The sequence below is a fragment of the Desmodus rotundus genome, chromosome 9 (assembly GCF_022682495.2).
Source record: "Desmodus rotundus isolate HL8 chromosome 9, HLdesRot8A.1, whole genome shotgun sequence".
NCBI lineage: Eukaryota > Metazoa > Chordata > Mammalia > Chiroptera > Phyllostomidae > Desmodus > Desmodus rotundus.
This window is the reverse complement of record NC_071395.1, coordinates 112,563,058-112,585,366: the sequence shown is the minus strand read 5'-3', so window position 1 is coordinate 112,585,366 and position 22,309 is coordinate 112,563,058. Positions and strand designations below refer to the sequence as shown.

The following is a 22,309-nucleotide window of genomic DNA, read 5'->3' as shown; positions in this document are numbered from 1 at the left end:
TCGAAAGAGATTCTGTTACAGTCGGGCACCTGCGTCAGACAGAAGTCTCATGACAGAGCGACACAGGCCACCAACTGTCCTGACAGCGCGTCTGCCCCGGAAACTTGTCCTGAGCACAGGTCCGACCTCCTCGGGTCCCGGCACCACGGATGCCAGGGTGCTGCAGGCGGAAACACGGCCAGCACACTCGAAAGACTAGGTTCTAATCTTCCCTAACACAAGCGCCCGCAGGACCGCGGGCGTGCATCAGCGCAGAGGCAACTGCCGCCGGTGGTGCCCGCGCGTGTCCTGTAAATAGGGGTTCAGAGGACTTGCTGACACTGAGCAAGCACCTCGGCAGGTCAGCGAGCCTGAGCAACTCTGTCCACCCAACCCGGCAGCTGTTGCTGTCCTCGCTCGGCCAGGTGTGTCCCTGGAGGCCACTGGCCCACGACTGCCCACGCAGCCGCCCCCCTCTGGGGTACCTTCCACGGCGTCAGTGGACATAACCACGAAAGAGGCACTTCTGCAGGGTCCGTCCTACCTGCAGAGCCGTCTCGATGGCCGGCAGCCTGCATTCCAGCACGGCTTTGCCCACGGCGTCACGGACAGCCTTGTAGTCCTGCCCGTGCACCAGGAAGCGATCCATGTGGCCCGGATGGTCTCTCTGCAACCCCACGGACACAGGGTCACTCGTGACGGGGACAGAGCAGGGTGCCTAGCACAGCACCGTCTGCACAGGTCAGGGAGCATGTCATGACTGGAGGTCCAAGGGCGCGGACCTGGGGTTCTGGGGCAGCCCCTGGCGGGACAGTGCAGGGCTACATGGGACACCCCTCCCCGCAGCCGGCTGGGTGGCTGGAGCCTGCGTGGGGGCGGCGGTGCTAACCCGACAGATCTGCCTGTCTCCACTCAGAGCAGCGCCAGAGGCCCGGCGGCTTCGCCGCATCAATCTTAGCTCCAACGGGAGCGAAAAAGGCCACAGTGTGTAGTCGTGCCGTTTCTATCACCCAGGGCAGTAAGAACCGGCTCTTTTCTAAGCACGCGGGAAGGACCACCAGGAGGCCCTGAGGCCAAATGACCAAGGTCCTCCCATCCTCAGTCTGGCCCTGCCCGTCCCCGACAGCCGAGGACAGAAGGCCTCGCCCTGCAGCCCAGCCGCTTCTATGGGGCTGAAAGCAAAGCCCCAGGGTCGTTGCTCTGCCCTTGTCCAAGCCCATCAGGAATGACGTCGCCAAAGCTTCGCTGGGAGGGGACAGAGTGGAGGCTGCGTGCACACCCATACCGCCTCCCTATGGCGGCTGTCCAAGGGTGCCACCAGCTGCGTAGGATTACCGGGGCCCAGGGACAAGGGCCCAGGGCAGCTGCAGGCCTCCCCCTGAGCAGGCAGGGGGAGGCCAGGGAGGGCGGAACCTGGGACCCAGAGCAGAGGCAGCGCCCAGGGCTGCCGGGCCTGGCCCTCACCTGCTGTGCAATGACGTCCTTGGGAAACACCCACTGGGCTGGGTGGCCGGGCTGGGAGAGGCTCTGCACAGACTCCATCCCCAGCAGGCTCGTCAGCTTCCTCACCAGGTACACCTGGTACCAGTCGTTTCCGGCCTGCGTGCAGAAGTGCTCCACCTGCCGCAGGTACTCCTTCCTCTCCTCAGCCATCGCTAGAGTTCAAGGGGAAAGCGGTCAGCGCCAGGGCTAAGGGGACTGTCACTGACTGTCTCAGATGCGAGGCTAGTAAAACAGGTATACAGAATAAGACACCGACTGAGGAGGAGGGGCCCATGTGCCAGCCCCCCGCACACCCCCGAGTTTCCGAACAATGGGGCTCGGGGCCCAGGTGGAGCAGGTGCGGAGAGAGGACTTGCCCGAGCCTTTCCGCAGCTCAGTGAGGATGTCGGCGGCCCTGTCCAGGCAGAGGCGGACCCTGGCCATCTCCTGCAGGCCCTCGACCGAGGCCTTGGGGGCGGGCTCCGGGGGCCTGCGCAGCAGCGCCTGGAGGAACTGGGCGTCCTCCCCCAGGAGTCTCGGGTCGTCGCTCCCAGAGAAGGCGCCACTCTTCTCGCGCATCGAGTCCTAGGGAGCCGGACGGAGGAGGAGGCGTTTCTGGCTCATGCGCAGCCCCGACCCCCCGAACTCTCCGGTGTGACTGACCGTGGAGAGTAAGGAAAGGGCCAGGCATGGGGTAGGTTGGAGTGTAAGGTTTTTTGAATCATGGAAAACTATTATTCCTTTTTACTTTAGGGGCAAGGAAGAGGCACAAAGGCAAACTAAGAGGAAAACGTTGAGTGTAACCTGACTTTTTTCATAGGCACTTTAAGATTTTTGGAAGTGACGAACACCTAAAGACAGGGAGGATGCGTGGCAGGCACAGCCCCGCTCACTGCAGGCACACCTGTCTGCCTCAGGCACACCAGTGCCAGCACAGGCCATCGCCGAGGGCGGAAGCCCTTTTTACCCTGCACAGAACACAGCGGGTAAACTTTACCGACGTGAGTGATACTCTGTGACTTTTCAGAAGCACTTCCCCTTGGCGGGGGGACAGGGGGTGCTGGGCGGGGAGCACGCACCTCCAGACAGCTGCTGAAGAGCAGGTACAGCTCCGTCTTGTCTTCGGCCACGAAGGCTTTCTTTTCTAACAGGGTCAAGTAGTCCTGGATGTAACCTTTTACCTCCTGGAAGCTACCGAAGAGAAACGGCAAACCTGGTTGTCTCGGGTCCAGAAATTCACTTCCCCCAAAACGTAGCTACCTACGTATCTCTCTCAATCTCCCCGTGGAAATGTATAGATAGAGCACATGCAACGTGGGTTTAATGGAAATATTTTAGCACAGTAAGGGAGGAATATAAAATGCCTTGTTTTAGACCAGCTCTTCTCAAATGTCTTGGCTTCAGGGCTCCTTCGCAGTCTTAAGAATCACCGAGCGTGCCAAAGAGCTTTGGTTGACGTGGGCTATAGCTAACGATATGTTTTTAAAGATTTTATTTATTTATTTTTAGAGAGAGGGGAAGGGAGGGAGAAAGAGAGGGAGACAAACACCAGTGTGTGGTTGCCTATCTCGCGCCCCCCACTCGGGACCTGGCCCACAACCCAGGCATGTGCCCTGACTGGGAATCGAACCGGTGATCCTTCGGTTTGTGGGTCGGAGCTCAATCCACTGAGCCTCACCAGCCAGGGCTGTATCTATCGGTAATGACGGCATTAGAAATGATCAACTCACTTAAAATAACAACAACGAACCCATTAGACGTTAAAATAAATAACATGTAAAAATAAACTATTTTTCAGAAACGAAAGTGAATTTGTAAGAAGAGCATCTTTGTTTTCCTGCCTCGCAGAGCGGCCGAGTCACCCAGACCGTCCCACCCGCCTGCGGCCTGGGGGCTGTGCTGACACCGGGCGGCTGACGAGAGCCTGCTCGCAGGAGTCCAGGGTTTGCTCTGCACCAACGAGAAGTGCAGCTTTTTCTGACCGACACAGGCCGTCGCGACGTGAAGCCCTGGCCCCCAGGAAAGCAGTAGTGCACTGAGCTACGCCCCATTTTTATTCTAAAATATGTATTTAAAAACCTGACGTTCTTGACAGTGCCACCCATGCCAAAAAGTCCTCAAGTTATCAAAAAGCCGACGGGCTCACGGTACAGGATCCAAGTTTGCAAAACTTCAACTTTTGCTTAAGAGCTGAACTTTTCTCGCGAGCAACCGACACCGCAGTGTGTCTCCTAACGGGACGGGGCCTCACTCGTCTGCAGGGAGGGGAAATCCTGGGGCCGGGGAGGTGCCGCTGCCGGCCTCCCTTGAAGGACAGGCGGGCGTCCTCCCTCAGCACGGTGGGGTCCCGGCACGGCTCCCCTCCAGATGACTCACTTCGACGGAATCTGAAAGTCATATCCTCAAGGGCCGCGATCCCGTCCGATTGGTACATTTAACAGCTTCACCGAGGACTTTCTTCTGGGAACCTGCCGCGTGCCTGGGATGAAGGAGAGCGTATCTCCCGGGCCAGCGTCCTTTGTGCTGAGATGCCAGCAGTGCCCCGACGGGTGGAGAACAGCCAAGCCTTTTAGTGCTCCGTGAAAAGCAGAGGGGCCCTCACAGGCCAACACTTCGCGAACTGCAGAGCAGATTGGCAGGAGCCCGCAGGTGATACCGCCCTGCATGTGTGTCGTCATCTGATGCCGTCCACCCTTAATGGCCTGAGACGTGACCAGAAAGTGGGACTGGTCTCCCTTCAAGTACCTGAGCCAGGAGCGGCTAGGGGTGAGGTCAGGTGGGAGGGGCTGAGGGGTGGGCCCATGCTCAGCCGGTGGCCTGTGGACGTTGTCACCTGGGGATGCCTGGAGAGCTGACGCCTGCGTTCCCACAAAGAACTCCCAGTCCAGCCAAACTGGTTCTCAATACACACAAACCCCTTGAAGTGCGGAAGCACAAGAAGGGCAAAGCCAGAGCATCTGGCTCCCAGACCTGCCCTGCAGCCGCTTGCTTCGGCCAATACCTCAGAGGGGACTGTCATCAGAACACAGGCTGCCTGTGCCAAGTACCCTGTGAGAGAGCCTTCTGAATACAGATCACTCTCTGAGAATTTCCTAGAAGAGCATCAACTGACACCATATGGGCTTCTCTATCCATTTACAGACTCATCATAGAAATTCAGAAGCTGAAAAAAGCGTAGAAGACACCTGGGACGGTGACGGGGAGGGGAGTCTCCGTCACCTTCCAAGGCACTGCACCCCTAGGCAGCTTCAAACCAGGGTCAGACCCAGACCCCTGACTCAGGGGTTCCCTCCCAAGCCCCATCACTGGGCCCCCTTCCCAGCCATACGCTTTTCTCATCCCTAACTGCACGTCGATCTGTGCTGAACGCGTCTGCCTGTGTGTGGGACCGGCCACACACCCCGGGGCCAGACGCATAAGGAAGGTGGCCTGGCCCCAGAGGGGCCTCTCCCATGGGGAACCAGCGGCGTGACCCATGGGGAGCGCGGGGCAGCAGAGAGCGCCGCGCAGGGCGGCGAGGCCGGCACACTGACCTGTACTTCAGGAGCAGCTTCAGGACCACGGAGCGGATGACGGGCGTCTTATCCACGACATCGTCAAACGGAGACAGACTCTTCGTGTGCTCGCGGCGCCCTTAAACCAGAAGGGGACGGGTGGGCCCGCGGTTCACAGCAGACGGGCAGACGCGAGAGGAGCCTGGCTCTTTAGCTCTACGGGGAGGAGCAACGTACTCTGGGGTGCGCCCCTCAGCAGCTTCTTTTCCACGAAGAGCAGCGACAGCAGCATGTCTACCACGCCCTTGTCCGGGGGACGGTTGTCTTTGAAGCACATGGTGGACACCAGGTCCACGAAGAAGCTGGTGCACGTGTGTCGGAAGCGGGCGTGCTTCTCAATGGCAGCCCTTGGGGGTGGGCAGAAACCGCGTCAAAATGCTTGGTGGCAGGGCTCTGGGCCCCTCCCCACACAGTGCTCTGGGATGCAACAGCATTTTTGATTTTTTGAATAAAAAGATGCAAAGATCTCCTTATGTCGATCAGAGCTGGTCTGGAAACTGCACCAGGCAGGGCGGGCTAGTCTTTCCATGAACACCTTGAACATTTGGACCCGCTGGCCCCCTCCTGACACCCGAGAAGGGTGTCAAAGACCGCCCCCCCCCATGGGGCCTGCCTCACGCGCCCTTCTTAGAAGCCTCGGGGCAGGGGTCAGAAAACCAGTCGTCCTGAGCGGGCTGCGGCCAGCTAAGCCCACAGGGCTCCCACCAACTTCAGTGACCTGCCCCGAAAAGCACTCTGCCAGCCCCGAGTGGGCCTATCCTCCGTCCTAGAACGGGAGTGGTAGCGACTTGCCGAGAAGATACACCCGTCCCTCCCTCGGATCTCTTGTGACAGCTTTACATTAGTCATGGCTTTCTGGTTTTCCCTCTAACTTGGCTGCTTCCAAATCCATCCATAGGTGTATCTTGGAGACACAACAATTTTGAGACCCTAGGTGTCCCTCTCATGGGACAGTCCCCTGCAGCGAGGATCTCTGAGGTTAATAGAGTTGTATTTCTGAATACTGGACTAGCACAAAAGGAAGAAAAAGCCTCCCTAAGGTAGAAGGTGTTTCACCTCGTCTCCTGGGAAACCTCTGGGGAGAAGCCGTCTGGCAAGTCGGTCAAACAGAGCGGGCAGTTCATCTGCCCGGGGGTGAGGCAGGTTCTGACGCAGGCCAGGCAGAACACGTGGTCACAGGGCAGGCAGACAGGGTCGTGCGGGTCTCCCAGGCAGGCGGGGCATGCCTGAACCCCGAACCTAGAATCCGAGGACAGCGGTCAGTGCCGGAGCAGAGGAGCTGGCTGGGAAGCACTGCAAGTACCAAGGCTCAGACTTCTCTCTCCTGTGGTCCCGCACCAGGGAGCTCACCAGCTTAAGGTGTTGCTGGCCTGTTCCTTACATTCACAGAGAGTCTTCACCACTGCACTGAACGGCCGGAGCATCTTCATGTCCGAGTTCCCTTGCAGGCGCTGGGGTGGAAGGAGAGGCAGTGACCAAAAGAGAGGCAGCAGTGAGGAAGGCCAAGGAAGTTCAGCCAGCCAGGGGAGTCAGAACCCCCAGGGCAAATACACAGCCCCCCGCCTCCCTCTGTCAGCTGGCCGCCCGGTGCCCTGGGGACTGCCGGTCTGTCTGCAGGGCGGGGCCTTGTGCCTGGCCAGCAGCTCTTTCCCTTTGGGTGCTGTTTGTGAAAGTGAGTAGTTTCCGTCGAAAGCTATGCTGACCCAGCACTCAGGACAGGACACAGAACTGAACCGCGGCGGCCGTGGGAGAGCCAGTGGCCTGCGTGAGGTAACAGCTTTCTTTCGTGCTTTTAGACGAAATGCCCGGAGCTGAAAGGCGTGTGCCAGCCTGCAGGTGAAGTCTTGGACAGGCAGAGCCCTGCGTGCAAGACGACCGGAGCGCTCACCTTGTCCAGGATGAGGGCAGACTCGGTCACCAGCTCGCGCAGCTCAGGCAGGTTGCTGCTGGTCCACAGGAGCACGTGATCCACGAAGAGTGCCACGGACAAAATGCGATTCCAGTGGGTTCTGCCAAGAGATAGTGCAGCCACCCGCTCAGCAGACCACAGAGCCTGAGACAGCACGAGGGGCCCTGGGGGTGGGAGGGACACGCACCACGGATCGGGGGCAGGCAGAGGGAGCCCCGTGGGAGCCCCGTGCTGCGCCCGGCTCCTGCTCCGACTCCACGTGGCTATAACCTGGGCTGCGCACTCTGGTCTCAGCCTCTACCTGGGAGTCCCACTGCGCCTGCGAGGCCAGCGCAGGACTGGTCCACCAGGACGGCTGCCTGACTGCAAGTCCCCACCATCCCACCTGCCCTGTCCTGCTCGGGGGGCCCTTTCCAGCTGGTCCCTGTCACAGCCATGGGGTCACGGAACCCGCCCATCTTCCTGTGACCGCTGGCACTCCCTGAGCACCACCGCGCTTCCCTGCACCTCCAGCCCCAGCATGGAGCCCGGCACTGGGGCCCCAATGTTAGGGATGAAGGAGGAGAGGGCTCCTTCCGTGCAGGGAACGAACCGTCTTTCTGACGTGCCTGGGACTCAGCGTGCGACTGGGGGGGGGCACGAGGGGAAGGCACCCTGGGCGCTGGCTCCAGGGACTCACCTGACTTCCCTGATGAGGTCGCTGGCCATGCTCCCGTGGTCCTGCAGATACCGGTCAGAGCAGAGGAGCTCCAGTGGCATCGACAGCTTCTTCACCGTCCGCAACCACACCTGGGGGCTGGGCATCAGCAGGTCCCCCAGCAGCAGCTCAGCGCTGGCCAATGCCGCAGATGCGTCTAGAGTCTGGGCAGAGGGAGAGCAGGCCCGTGAATCGACAGCTCCCCCAGCCCCTGGGGCGGCCCTACATCCTGAGCCCAGAGACCCCAGCTGCTGGCCCGCGGGGCTGTTATGGTCCAGGTGTGCAGCCTCATCTTTTTCTTTCTTTCTTTTTCATTCTCATTCGAGGACACGCGTATTGATTTTAGAGAGAGAAGAAGGGAGAGAGAGAAATCTATAAAAGGGAGAAGTATCGATCCCTTGGGTCCTGTATGCGCCCAGACCGGGAATCAAATCCACTACGCTTTGGTGCAAGGGACGAAGCTCCAACCAACTACCCTGCCAGCCAGGGCCATGGCCTCCTCTTTGCTGGGTCGGACCACAGCAGGCGCGTGTTAGATGTGCCTTGCCACCTGAGTCGCCCTGGTGCACGTGCCCTGAGCTGGACTCTCCCATTTGCAGCACGGCCCGTCAGCTCTCCCTCCCTGGTGGCCCTGGGAGCAGCCCCCACCCACTCAAGGAAGGCCAAGTGCTGGCCAGGAGCGCTAACTGTTCCCAAGAGGGGCCACACCATCTCACGCGTCGCCAAGTCCCGGCTCCGAGCAGCTTTGGTTAGGCTGTCTAGAATCGCAGGATGGAGTGTCAAGATTCTGGAGAAGTTCTGGAGCCGGATCCTGGAATGCTGGTAGGCCAGGTGCACCCAGGGGAGGGAAAGCTCCTCCTGGGGGCTTTGCTCACTCAACTGCTGGATGCAGGACCACAGCGCCATCTGCAGGAGCTGGGGAGAAAACCAGGCTTTCAGTGGGACTTTTCAAAACGACAGAAAAGAAAATGAAAACTCACACGTACCACCAGCACTGTCGCTGGGTCACTTCCTGGTGTCCTCCCTTCTGGTACTTTTACCTCCATATACCTGGCCTCCCTGGGGTCTCCCAGTCCGCGCCCCAGTGTAGGCTGACATTTCCCACTGTGCACGGTGGGCTTTTCGCTCTCGTTTGGTGGGCTTGAAGCACGGCATTTCCAAGGGCTGCGCAAGACCCAATCACACGGCCGCACTCTAGTTTGTCCGACCCTTACTTTCGGATACTTGTTTCTGATCTTCCATTTTTATAAGGGAAGGGAAGAAGAACACTCCTGGGACTAAGCGGCTGGACCGCACCTGCGGGAACGTCCTCAGGACGGGGTCCCCAGTTCAGATTTCATGAAGTCCTCCGTCCGCCCTGCCAGCTGGCTCCCGGAGGCTCCATCCACGCTGGTTTGAACTGCGGCGGCGATGGAGCAGCTCTGGCCTTTTGTAAAACCGGTGTTGCCACAGGGATGGGTAAAGATGGCATCTAAATTTGTGCCCGTTTTGCTGATTTGTCGGGCATCTCAGCGGTCTCACGAAGGTTTTCTGGACGGCTGTATAATTCCGTTAACAGCGGGCTTGTCGCATTCGCCCACTTTTTAAAGTTGGGGGATTTTCTTATTGAGTCCTAAGAATATTTATTAACCCTTATTCCTATTGGTTCTAGATTCCCCTCGAATCCGTCACTTTCCTTTTTTAGGTGCTGGAGTCTGAAGGGGTACCCTTCTCTCCATGGGAATTTCTGTCATCATCACTACCCTGTAACGGTCATTTACACATTGACCCCATTTTCTTCAAGAGAAAGCGAGAAGAAGGTGTTCCAGGAGAACTGGAGGGCTTCGTCACGTTCCCAGAAAGCTCCGTGTTTAAGGGCCTGGGCCAGGGGCTGCGGTGCGGCCGCCTCGTTACGCACCAGCGTCCTCTCAGACCACGTCCTGCCCCACAGAGCCGTGTCTGCAGCCGGCGCGTGTTGCTCACGTGTCGGTACTTACCATCAGTTCCTCCGAGTTGGACACCTTCATGGTCAAGAGCAGGAAGTCCTGCAGGTAGCAGCGGAGCAGCTGCTGCCGTTCGTCCCCAGGGAGCCGAGCCAGGAAGCGGCCCAGCGGCGTCTGCTGGAAGATCTCCAGCAGCTTTTTGGATGCTCCTGTGGGGGGGACCACAGAGTGTCAGGGGGTGAGGACGCAAACCCCCTTCCCGGGCTCGCGGATGCGCAGCCACGGTCGCCGGGCCGCTGCTCCCTAGACACTCCCAGTGGGTCGGGGTCTGCGGGCTGGCCGCCAAGGGCAGCAGGTGGCCCGATTCTGAGGTCACGCCTGGACACTGCAGCTGGTTTCCAGGGGAGTAATGGACACTAAGGCAGAGTGGATGTTAACTTCCGGTGACAAACAGCCTCAGTGGCCCCACTGGGACCAGGCTCCCTGAGACAGGCTGAGTGCACACCTAGCAAGTCCAGCCAAGCCTCAGAGGCCTCAGGGACCCCAGGGCCAGGGGTCACCTGCTGCTCCAGCCAGGAGGCCTTCTAGGCCCAGGGTGTGGCCCGATGGCAGAACTGTGTGGGTGGGTGTGGCCTCCAAACCAAGAAATACTCTCCTCTCCTCCTACACAGGCTGCTTCCGCTTTGCTCAGAATGAGTGGCAGGAACTGACTTAGAAAAACAAGCTCGTCTTCAGGTCCCCTGACCTGGATTTTGTTTTCCTTTATTTTTTTATCCTCACTGAGGACAGGCTGATTTATCTCAGAGAGAGGGGAAGGGAAACAGAGAGAAACATGGATGGGAGAAACATCAGTTGGTTGCCTCTCGCAAGCACCCCAACCAGGGACCGGGCCTGCAACCCAGGCCTGTGGCCTGACTGGGAATCAAACCGGTGGCCCTCTGGTTTACAACACAACGCTCCAACCCACTGACCCACCCGGCCAGGGCAGCCCCGTATGTTTTAAAGGCAGTGCTGGAAGTCGACTTTGAGAAGATCACTTCATTCCAGACCAGTCTGTTCCCACAGTGCTGTGCGACCCCCGGCGTCCCCGGAAGGCTGACGGCCAGACCGCAAGGCTGGGGACAACAGTGCCTGAGGCGCCGTGGGGCTCAGGAGGGACACGGACAGTCGGCTCGGACGAAGGCGCTCTGCTCTCGTCGCGGGCAGTGGTTGAGAAAGGACCAGCGGAGGACACCTCCTGAGTCCCGCATCACTGCTGCCCCGGAGCCTCGCTCGGGAGGGGAATGGCCACCTGTGGCAGCGCCCCACCCTGGGCCCCTCACCACGTCCTGGGGCGCACCTGCGGGTTCGGAGATGTACTGAGCCTGGACCCCCAGCTCCTCCACGTAGTCCTTGATTCTCCAGCTGAACGGGACGCTGTTGCAGTTGTCCCCTGAGAGCTGCATGTGGCTCGGCACCGGGATGTGGGACATCTCACTTCTGAACCTACCGTGGAGCAAGGGGGACAGAGAAAGGGGCTGGTGAGGTGTCACTTGAGACACGGGACAGGGGTACTCTGAAGCCCAGCCATCTCATTGCTCAAGACCAGGTGCCTCTGAGGCCTCCCGGACAGCCCCCGGGCCTCAGGTTCCTGTGAGGGAGGGACCCAGGACCACCTGGCGTCACCCGCTGTGCAGGCAGAACAGACACGGGCCGAGATATTGGGGGCCCAGACCTCACCAGACCTGCGCAGACAGAACTCAACTCTCCAAGGAGTCTGCCTCCTAATCAGCTGTCTTTTCCTCCCGGTGCATCCACCACTGACCCTGAATTCCACTTATTCTACCTTCTTTATTAACCTCGTACCCCGGAGTCGAAGCCCCGAAAATCCCAGCAGGAACCTTTGGGGAAGCTGGCTGAGCCTGCGTGGTGCAAGACCCAGCCTGGGGAGTGGCCGGGCGGGCCCCCGGTGGAGAGAGGACCGGGAAGCACGCCCGCCGAGCAGCTGTGCGATGCAGCTTCTGCGGGCAGGCTGAGGCGAGGCGCTGGGCGGGGCTTAGAGAACTTCAGTGTGACTCTGGAGTCAGCCTGTGCGTCATCAGACGCTCGGGAGGGTGCGCTCGGTCGGGGCTGTCCCCGCAGCACAGAAAGGAAGTCTGCACTGCACCTGGAGGCATTCGCCGCGAGAGGGACGTTCAGCAGCTTCAGGTCACTGAAAATAAACATCCAAAGGTCTCTCGTCCACGACGGCACATCGGGCGCGGCCAGGAGCTCCAGGTTGCCGTCTCTGTCGATGACGGAGATCACGCTGGCCAGCAGAGGGGTCACGGCGCCCTGGACCCGCTTCCAGAGGGTTTGCCTGCAGCAAGAGACAGGGGGCCCCAGCCCTGGGTCAGAGCGGCCGCAGAGGGAAGCCACAAGGCGACCCCCAGTCAGGGCGCATCCTTGCTGGTTTGGCACACTGGACCTGGCTGCCGTTAACTCCAGGACCCTGCGTTCGCAGCGAGGGGGGTGCGTAATCAACTATAACCCTAGCTAATTAACACCGGGGAGAAAAGTGCAGGCTCTACTTTCAGAAGAGAATGCCTACGTGAGTGTTTATGTTTGTAGGACACAGGGACCCGGAGAGAATTCAGAACCGTCTACTGAGGAAACGAAGCGTGACAATGGCCACAGAGACCACTTGATTGAGGGGGATGCAGACTACAAAGAGGGTGGAAGGCTGCAAAGCTGACAGCTGAACGCTGGCCGCAGGGAGAGGCTGGGAAGACGCACCCGCAGGTGTGCAGACGCTGGGCTCTGGGTGTTGGACCAGCCCGAAACTCATGGAGGGTGAAGAGTTTGTCCCCAAGGCTGAGGTCGTGGAGCAGCGGGCTCTGGAGGGCCACCTGACCCCTGCCATCTGACACCTGACACAGGTGAGCTAAATGCATGCAGTTCTGACCCACCCTGAACTGCAGGTGAGACGGACCAGTCCCAAAGCGACAGCAAGCAGCAGGGTGGTGAAAGGTGGGACGTCCCACCCCTCCGAACACCCGGCCAGCCAGGCAGTTGAGGAATGAAGGCGGCGTGTGCAAGGGGCACAGAAAGTGAGGCTTTAAGAGGCTTCTGTGTGAAACAGGAGTACTTGGTACAGTCCTCAGGTGTGCCCGAGAGAGACAAAAACCCTTCCAGGTTCATCTCTTACAAAATCCCTAACTCAGGAAGTACAACCAGGGAAGAAATTCGGGATAACCGGAGAAGAAAGAGATGCAGAAAAACCCCTACAGCAACAAAACCACATCGATAAGCTCCCAGGCGCCGTCCCCCGCAGGTGGCGCCCCAGCCGCTCCCACTGAGGTGCCCCAAGCCGAGTCCCGCAGAGTCGGGAGGGCCGGGCCCAGCCACTCACAGAGCAGGGAACTGAGGGCCTGAGTGAGGAATAGGGGCTGAGACGACACTGCCAATGGGGGCGGCGGCCCTCCCCCGGGATCCGGTCCAGCCCCCCCCCACCCCACACAGGTCAGCATGGGTTCCTCCTGAGCAAAGGCGTTTGTGGAAAAAGGACCACGGGCTACAAATGGATTCCCCAGGATCTCGTTTTCGTAGTTATCAAATGGCCTCAAGCAGGAGGTCTGGGAAGGTAATTTCTCTTCCCTCCCTACACGCCACCTTCGCAGTGTAGTAACCGGAAGCATCGCCTGTCTCTGCAGCTGGTGGCAGGCTGGCCAGAGGTTGCATCCTCCGAGAACAGGTTTAAACGCACACAGAAGCAGGGAAAAGAGTCGGCCAACCCCCATGTAACCATCACCCAGACCATCTCGTACTCATTTGGGGGGAAATAAAAGATCGCTTTGAATCGCTCGGAGAAAGCGCGGTCCGGCGGCCTGCCCCCCGCGGGGCGTGTGCCTGCTGTCTCGGGCCCGGTACCTGAAGGTGCCCGCCTCCTGGAGGGCGTCGGGGTTGGAGGCCTCCTCCTGCACCCACTGCTCCCTGGTGAACGTGAAGCTCTCCTGCCTCCGTAAGAGGTCGTGGAGACGCCGCTTGGTCTCCCGGGAGAAAGCGGCTGCAACACAGCAGAGAGCAAGCCTGTTGGCCCCGTGCCACGACCCTGCGCCGCGGGCCCTGCCACCGGGAGGGCAACGGCCTTCACGTGGTCTGGGGCTCCAGGTCCCGCGCGGGGACCCTGGGGACCTCACCTTTGTGCGTGTCGTCCTCACTGAGGAGGCCGAGCAGAATCTCCACGCGCCTCATGTTGCGCTGACTGCGCTCGCGCGGGTCCTGGAGCAGACCCACGGCACTCTGCAGGCAGCTGCGCAGCAGGTGGCTGGTGTCCAGGGCCGGCGTCTATCAAGGACACAAGCGAGCCTCCCTCAGCCACCCCTGCGAGGCTGAGGCCCGGCTGCAGCCAGGCCCCGTAGCAGCGTGAGGGGTGGGTGCTGGGCGAAGCTCCCCGGATGTCCACATGCCCAGCTCCTCGTGGACCCACGGCGACATGGTCCCGTGTGCCCAGGACTCGGCCGGTGATGGAGGGACAGAGCAGACCAGCCAGGAGATGGCAGGAGGAGCCCCGGCAGACCCTGTCCTCGTGACTTGGCTGCACTCTAAGACCCTCTTCAGTCCCCCGGGGCAAGTGCGGCACTCCTGAGGGTGCCCAGCAGCCCCCGGGAGGCCCCTGGCACGGGAGAGCTGCACTCACCTGGCTACTCCGGGGCCCGGAGGTCCCGCTTCCCATCGGCTTGGAATGGTCCGTCTCCATGTCCATCTCCATGTCCGCCTGAGCCGTGGACCCCGGTTCCTGGGTCTCCACTTCCATCGCATCCTCAAGGCCATCTCCAGCCCCATGTCCCACCTCAGCTGCAACAGAAGTGACATTGTCAGGTGACAGCCCAGAAGACAGCCGGGGTGCTGGTGCCAGGCCCACGAGCTGGGTGCTGGCTCCTGGCTGTGGCAGCGTCCCCAAGGACAGGCCCAGGGTACGCAGATCAGCCTCTGGTCCACACTCAGGCTGTCCAGCAGGAACCCCTCACTTCCATCCCAGCTCTGAGGGCTGATGCGGGGGCAGAGGGGACATGCGCCGCAGGCACCCACTTCTGCCACCTCAGCACCCACTGAGCTGCTTCTTCCAGCAGAACACAGCCTCTGATCGTCCTCGGGGAGCAGCAGGGGGCCCTCGGGTGTCGCCGGAGTTGCTACTGAGGCCCAGGGGCACACGGCCCTGCTCTCACACTTGCTGCGGCACTCCCGTCTCCGCCCGGCCGCCAGGCCCGCAGTCCTGTGTCCCCACAGACTTCCCCTGGAGACGTACACTCCGATTCACTGGCTGGATCGAACAGCTGGCTGATGGTCGTGTCCTGCAGCTTCGTCACGTCCGACACCATGACCGAGGACCTCCGGAGGTCGTCGATGTGCACAGACCGCCACAGCCCTGTGAGGAGCGAAGCCACCGTATCTCCACCTGTCCCTTCCGGTCCACTCGTCAGGCAGAGCAGGGACACGGCCCACGCCCTGGTGCTCGCCACACTGCTGCCATGTGAGCCCTTGATCGGCGCGGACACACCGCCACCCGTGTGGCCCCGAAATAACTGACTTGGGGAGGCGGCCCAGACGAGGGCTGCGCGACCGTCACGCATGGGGATTGTACTCGCTGCCCGCGTCATGGCAGGGCTGCGGGGCGCCGCACAGGTCCCCCCCCCCCCCCCGCCCCGTCTATGGAAGTACTAGCGCGAACCGCATGTGCCTGTGCGTGGAACTCCAACTTCCTCACCTAGTAAACATTCGGTGAGCCTTTCCTGAGGGGCGGGGAAGAGACAAGGAAACGGATAGTTTAAGGTGGTACTACCCCCCCCCCCCAAAACAGGAGTGAAGGACCGGTGCGTCCGTCACGGGTCAGTCGGGAATAGCTTCTCTTGTGCAGTAAAAGGTGAGGGACCAGACAGGCCACCTAGGTGTTTCTGTGCAAGTCGAAAAAGGAAACACCGTATGTTGGAGGAGCAAGTCCCGAGGTGAGAGTTTTTTGCAGGGAGCGGTCGTAACAAATCTAATCGCATCTGAAATGTTGAGATTAACATTAAAGGATGAGATTAAATGTTGAGATTAACGTTACTACCCTAAGAGCACCTGTGGACACTGCAGGACCAGCTGGGAATTCCTCCAACATGACTGACGTAACCACATCCGTCGATCTCTTTGTCCTACCTCCGTGGGATCCCACGTAGGACCTTCCGCTCTCCATCCGGGACAGTTTGGTGATGAAGTAGACGAAGACACAGTGCTGATGCCCTTGGTGCTTGTTGATCTCGTTTATAGCGGAATACCTGTGTTGCAGACGAACAAGCCAAACTGGAATGAGTCAGAGCAAGAGCAAAGCCGAGGAGCACCACCGTGGCGGTGCCGGGGCTGGAGAGCATGCTGGGCGCAGTCCGCCTCAGGCCCTGCTGGTGGCTCTCCAGCCAGGCCCCCTCCCACCCCGACCCCGGGTCCGTCTGCCTCAACGGGGCTCGTCTCATCGGTCAGAAACCCTGAGCTGGGCTCCCTGCTGGGTTCCCTGCTGGGCTCTCCGCACCCTTAGAGCCAAGGGCAAGTCTAGCGACAGTTTCCATCTCGGGGGGCGGGGGGCTGTAGACAGACAACCATGCTGTGAACCCAGGCTTCCGGTGCGTGAACGGGTCCAGAGGTCACTTTCAGGGACAGGGGACTCAGTTCTGAAAGCACCGTGCCTCTCCTATATAGATGCTACAAATAAGTCGACTGGTTTAATTTAAAACTAACAGCGACCAAAAGCCTGCAGCCCCATCTTTCACAAGGAGGTTCTCTTAGGTCCTACTATGGTCTGGGGCTTCTTGTACTTCCCCGTTTGTGTTGCTGCCGGCCTTTCCTCCTCCTGTTCCCCTCTCCTAGTGGAAGAGGTGTCTCTAGTCCACAGTTGGGAAAACGAAAGGGAGAATTGTTTTGATCTCTATTCTGTGTTTATCTGAGGCTGTGCTGCTTTCTGGGAAGGAACCCTTTCGGACTTCCCCGTGAATCGGGGTCCTCCGTGACCTCTGAGAGGAAGAACAAGAACGCACTTGGCGGAGGCGATGAGCTGAGCACTGTGCACGCCGTCTTCGAAGTCCGTTTGAATGATGAGGATCTTCCGCGGAGCCGTGTGAGTCACGCACTTCCTGAGAAAAGGGACACCAGGCAAGTGAGTTCTCCACCCTAAAAACAGGGAGACGAAGGCCCCCCTACGCCCAGCGATGGGAACTGCCCCGTGAGGGGGCGACCCAGCGGCGGAAGACTAAACCCCAGGAGATGCTTTGTCTGGCTCTGCGAGGACCGGTTCCCGAGAAGGGTGTGTACCCAGAGGAAGGACTGTCCTTCTCAGAGTCACAGGCCCGCGCGTTCAGGAGCCGGTGCTGGTGACGACGCCCGTGCCGCTACAGCCATGCGGCCAGGGCTGCGGAGGAAGCGCCGAGGGAAGGGGCAGGGGCCGGGCCGGGGCCTCACCGGACTTCTCTCAGGAAGGAGTACTCGGTGTCAAACTGCTGTAGAGACAGGATCGTGGGTCTCAGAGCCCTGCCCGTGACGTCCGATTCTAAAACCTCGCAGTCGTGACTGGTCAGCAGTCTGGAGAAAGTGGTAATCTGCAAAGCCAGGGAGGGCAAACTGTTTCCGCCCCTCCCGAAACAGGAGGGTGCTCGGCGAGGTGCAGGCTGCACGGGGACAGAAGGGGGTGCGACCCCGGAGCTGCTAAAATGAGGCGGCGCCAAGGGAAACTCCCGACAGTCAAAAGGCATCGGGGAGGAGATGGGCCATCCCTAAGGCAGGGTCTGCTTCCCAGACTCGGGGCCTCTTCCCATTTTGCTTCCCATGGGAGATTCCCATGGGGCTCAGCACAAATCAAATGCCGCGTCTCCCTGACGACCTCGCTTCCTACTTTCAGGGGAGTTAGCCGGTGAGACAGGCCCCTGCCTTCCTATGGCAGCCCGTGAGTCTCCTTTGCCCCCACACACCGCTCAGCACAACCAAGACTCTCCTCATGGGCAGGCTGACCTCGGGCTCCGATGCCTGTGCCTGACTGCACAGCAGACACGACGTCCCCCTGGGCGTCAGAGGGGCACCCAGTGGGGCTCACCCCGCCCCCAAACTTGCTGCTCTTTCCAGGATTCTCTGCTGTGACTCACCAAACCTGCGGCCATGCCAGGAAGAACCCGGCGGTCTCCCTCACGTGGAATCGGCCGTCCGCGCTTCCTTACTCCCGCTCCGCAATTCCGCCTGCCCGTCGTGGAGTTCAAGTGCTCACAGCAGCCCCCCGCCCCACACCAGTACACGTCTTCTTCTTCTACGGCAGTCTCTCACCGGACTCCCCGCATCTCCACACACATTTCTCCACCCCGCCCCTCCCTACGGGGCCGCCCACGGAGTCTGTCCAGCGGCTCCCCAGCCCGCCTCTGGGCACTCACAGCCTTGGACGCTAAGCTCCGTCAGCCACTACCTCCCGGTCTCATATACACCGCCTTGTTTCCTGCCTGCCGCCTTCGCTCCAGCAAGGCCCTCTCTCTGCCCGACCCCCTCCCAGCCAGGCCTCACAGTCCACTGGGGGCCAGCTCTAACAGAAGGTCCCACCTGACCTCACAGCCTGCCCTGCTGCCTGGGGATAGCACCATGGAACGACATGGATGGCAGGGTTCCATGAGTCCGTCTTCCCACTGCGCCCCGGGTGCCGACCCAGGGCCAGAACCGAGGCCACGTGCGTTCTGGTCCCCAGTGCGCAGGCGCAGCTCTCAAACGCGGCGCGTCCCGTCACAGCGCATGCATGCGGGGCACAGGGCGACTTCAGCACAGGGCCCAGCACAGAAACAGGCTCTCACACTCGGGGAAAACGGACCGAACATGAATAGGTGGGTCTCTGCCTCCTCAGCACGAAGAGGAAGCCGAAGTCTCGACATACCCCCCTGTGCTTCCTAGACACTGATGGGGGGTGGGGGGGAGTCTTGAGTTTCTGACCCCAGGGACCAAGGGCTCTTGAGGGGAGAGCAAGTGGGGGACAATCACCTCGGTGAAGACGGCGTGGCGCTCCGCATCCGGCGTGCGCAGGTGCGCCTGCAGGAAGTCCGCGAAGGAGTCGTGTTGCTGCCGGTAGTAGTATTCCTGGGACAGGGACTCTGCCACAAACAGGCCCAGGGAGCTGGTGCTGAGCCGGACCATGGCATCGGGCGTGGCACAGTCCAGCAGCACCAACTTGGCATCCTCCAGCACCTTCTGGTAATGCTCGTGGGTCACGGCCCGGTGGCCCAGCCTCTCTAGGACCTGGAGCACCACAGACGCACAGGTGTCCGAGTGGTAGCCGATGAAGGCGTCCGAAGGGCTGTATCTGTGTGTGGCTCCCACCGACGTTGCCGGGACCCTGACGAAGCTGTCCACCCAGGCCTTGAGCTCCTCCACGATGTCCTTCTGCCAGGCCTCCAGCACGGTGTTGATGTCCAAGTAATGCTTCTCCAGCCGGTTAATGAGGGGGATGGGGAAGTGGTTGTAGACAACGTCCTTCTCTTCGATGACGATCAGGCGGAAGTCCGGGTGGACCCGGCATTTGACGCGATGGGTCCCCAGGCCGAGGTCCACGTACTTCTGGCCCCCGAGGTGCACATAGTACTGGTTGAGAGCGTCGTACAGGCTCTCGTACAGGTTCTGCAGGTTGAGCAGCACCGCCGTCCTGCCGGTCTCCATGCACACCTTCACCCGGTTGATGTTCCTGCAGATCTGGGTGTACTCCTGGTCCCGGGGGAAGCTGGAGCCGAAGATGATCTCCGGCTGCTGGTCCCGGTGGAACAGGGTCTGCTGCAGGATCTGCAAGGCCACGTAGTTCCTGGTCAGCAGGAGCAGGTAGCGGGACTCCGAGTCCTCCGGGTCCCCGGCCCGCGCCTGCGCGGCGTCCCCGTACAGGTTCTGCTCGATCAGCCGCAGGGTGCCGACCTCCTCGGAGAGCCGGGCCTCGGGCAAGCTGGCCGTGAAGAAGTCCAGCGCGCGGATGCCGTCTTTGCCGCTGAAGTTCCGCAGGACGGCCTGGGCGATGTCTTGCGGGGAAGGCTTCTCGCTGGAAGCTTTCGCACTGGCAAAGACCATTTTGATGAGGCTGTAGTAGTCCCGGAGGCCAAAGAACTCCTTGTCTTGGCACTTGCACACGGTTTCGTAGGCTCTGGCGAAGGGCGCGAAGTAGCCTTTGATCCTTTCCTGCACGAGGGAGTCTGAAGAGCAGATCCCCTTGGCGCTTTCTACGAGCTCTCTCCTGTTGGGGCTCCCGCGCGACACGAAAATGCCCCGGTTCATCTTGGCGGGGTCCAGGGCCCAGTTGGAAATGCCGATGAAGCCCACTTTTTTGTGGGGGGCGGGGTCGTCTTCGATGCAGCCGTCTTCCAGCAGCGGGTGCAGGGCCTTGAGGGGCATTTTAGGCGAGTCCTCGGCCAGGCCGACCTCGTCGAGCACCACCACAGACACATACCGCCCCAGGTCCTTGTCCTGCTGGAAGCGGGCGCACTGCCTGAAGGTGCCGATGATGCCCTGGGGGGTGGAGTGCGGGCTGCACTGGAACGACACCAGGTGGACCTGCTTCAGGTTCCGGAAGAGGTCTGAGTGCGCGGCCTGGCCCTGCATGGCGTCCGCCACGATGGTCTTGGCGAGAGATTTGGAGCTGCCGGGCTTGCCCACCAGGAAGAGGGGGATCCTGAGCTCAATGCAGACGACCATCATGAAGACGTTCTCTTTCAGGGCCAAGTTCCTGGCGATGGTTTTCCGCAGAGGCACACCCTCCAGAAAGTGGTCCTGCGCCCGCGTTATCGTGTCCAGCACAGCCCTGCTGTCGTCGTACGGCTGCGGGAGGAACCGGCAGATGGCTTTCCGATACGACTCCTGCTTCTCCAGAGAGGCGTGGTAGCACACGCCCACGGCCAGCACCAGCGCCCAGAGGACGGGGTCTTCCTCAAAGCCGCCATCCCCAGGGGCATCGGGCGCCTGGGCGGCAGCGCCCCGCTGGGACAGCAGCATCTCACTGTGCTCGTGGAACCACCGGAAGACCCTGACGCAGCGCTCCACGTCCCGGAGGCTGACGAAGCTGCACTCGTTGCCTCGCTTCCTCATGAAGCGCTGGGAAGCGGCCAGCACGTCGGTGATCACCTGCATCTCGTCGCCGCTGATCACGGTGGCGTCCACCAGCCTCTGGATGATCTGCTGGATGTACAGCCACTCTGTGGCATCGTTCAGCTGCCCAAAGTCCCACACCAGAGGAGTCAGACTCGGCGGCAGGGCGTGCACCCGGTACACCAGCTGCCTCAGCGGTGTGGAGCCCAGCCTGTCCGCCGTTTCCTCGGCCCTCACCCGGTAGCCCAGGCCGGCGGCCTCCAAGCGGGAGATCATCTCCGGGGAGTGCTTCCGGTATGGGTTGCAGGCTGCGATGATGTGCAAGCCGGAGCCCTCCGCCAGCCGCCGGCCGCCCACCGTGCGGTCACACAGGACCTCCTTGATACAGCTGACAGCTTCCGTCGTGTTGGCCTCATCGAAGAATAAGACGGTGTCCAGCTGATGCTCCCTCTTGTTGACGAGGGCGAGGCTCTCTGCCTCCCGGACTCTGGCGTGGATCGTGTCTGCGGTGGTCCCTCCGTGGACCTTGACCAACTTCACGGTGTCGGCTTGGGCGCAGCCGCGCCGCAGGTCGCTCAGGAACTTGATGAGCCTGGTTTTGCCACAGCCGGTCTCCCCCATGATGATGACGGGGATCCCACACCGGAAGCGCATCTCGATGGCAAGGATCTTAAGCATATTGTCCGTCGTGAGCTCGTACGTCTCGTCGGGGTCAGTGAGCCACTGGATGCCGAGCGCCATGCAGAGCCGCTCCAGCTTCTCAGGTCTGGGCAGCCGGTCGAAGTCGACGTTGAAAGGCACCCTCTGCAGCAGCAGCCCCTGGTACAGGTCCGTCGTCATGACGTCCTTCTTGATCACCTTCTTGCTCACGTGGTCGATGGCGTCGACCGTGCCCTCCGGGTTGGGCTGCAGGTGGAAGCCGATGAATGTCATGGACGTGTGGTCGTCGTTGAAGAACACGTACGGGTGCGGCTCCGTCTCCCACCTCCTGCGCAGAGAGAAAGGGGCGATGTCCTCTTCCCGGACGCCCTCCATGGGGACCACGTGCTTCCCTGGGCTTTGGTCGGCCGTGTGCAGCGTGGGCGTGGCGAAATCACGCGCCATGAAAATCATGAAGGTGACCACAAAGTTCTTGAAGCCCCGCAGGGTGTCCCCGACGATTCTGGGGTCGCAGAAGAGAGAGGCCTCGCAGTCGGTGAGCTGGTAGTTCAGGAACCGCGCGAAGTTCCAGAGCTCCGACCAGGACGGGTTGGCCACCCCACAGTAAATGAGGAGGCACTGGATGCACTCCTCCGGGGTGCCTTCGACCTGGCCTCCTTGGTACCGGAACGTGTCCAGGTCTTGTTTCTGATGGAACCGTTTTAAGTACTGGAAAGGTCTTTGGAAGGTCTCGCTGTAGAACTCGGCCTGATCCATTCCTGGCTCTCTGCAGCTCCCCTGAGGGTGCAGCTCCATGTTGATCACTTCTTTGGGAGGCCTGCAGGTGACTTTGGGGAAGATGTCAAGAAAGCTGAACTGGGGGGCGTGTGTCCCCTGGAAAGGAAAGAGACGAATACAATGGTTAGGACTACACTTCCTCTAAAGACGCTTTCGTGTTTGAACCCTCCACGTTGTCTAGATGGGACAGGACTTCGTGAAAAACCGCTCGTCACAGCGCGGTTTCCGTAGCCTCCTGTCTGCACAGGGGCCACAG

The 22,309-nt window shown here is 60.6% G+C and overlaps 1 protein-coding gene across 4 annotated transcripts in view; it reads right to left on the bottom strand.

Moving 5' to 3' along the window:
* The window catches only part of RNF213 (ring finger protein 213), an 81,822-nt gene that overhangs the window by 12,571 nt on the left and 46,942 nt on the right, over window positions 1-22,309 (bottom strand). For all 4 annotated transcript variants that reach the window (XM_053930744.1, XM_071219430.1, XM_071219429.1 and 1 more), the window contains 22 exons: window positions 18,538-22,149; window positions 16,990-17,126; window positions 16,569-16,664; window positions 15,700-15,818; window positions 14,810-14,929; window positions 14,201-14,358; window positions 13,701-13,848; window positions 13,432-13,567; window positions 11,690-11,881; window positions 10,883-11,028; window positions 9,598-9,752; window positions 8,330-8,536; window positions 7,604-7,785; window positions 6,904-7,024; window positions 6,366-6,466; window positions 6,072-6,254; window positions 5,193-5,362; window positions 4,995-5,094; window positions 2,541-2,652; window positions 1,839-2,046; window positions 1,444-1,634; window positions 524-646 (listed from right to left, as the gene is read on the bottom strand). In XM_053930744.1, the coding sequence (XP_053786719.1) occupies window positions 524-646; window positions 1,444-1,634; window positions 1,839-2,046; window positions 2,541-2,652; window positions 4,995-5,094; window positions 5,193-5,362; window positions 6,072-6,254; window positions 6,366-6,466; window positions 6,904-7,024; window positions 7,604-7,785; window positions 8,330-8,536; window positions 9,598-9,752; window positions 10,883-11,028; window positions 11,690-11,881; window positions 13,432-13,567; window positions 13,701-13,848; window positions 14,201-14,358; window positions 14,810-14,929; window positions 15,700-15,818; window positions 16,569-16,664; window positions 16,990-17,126; window positions 18,538-22,149 (6,717 nt within the window). The remainder of the gene's footprint in view (window positions 1-523; window positions 647-1,443; window positions 1,635-1,838; window positions 2,047-2,540; window positions 2,653-4,994; window positions 5,095-5,192; window positions 5,363-6,071; window positions 6,255-6,365; window positions 6,467-6,903; window positions 7,025-7,603; window positions 7,786-8,329; window positions 8,537-9,597; window positions 9,753-10,882; window positions 11,029-11,689; window positions 11,882-13,431; window positions 13,568-13,700; window positions 13,849-14,200; window positions 14,359-14,809; window positions 14,930-15,699; window positions 15,819-16,568; window positions 16,665-16,989; window positions 17,127-18,537; window positions 22,150-22,309) is intronic.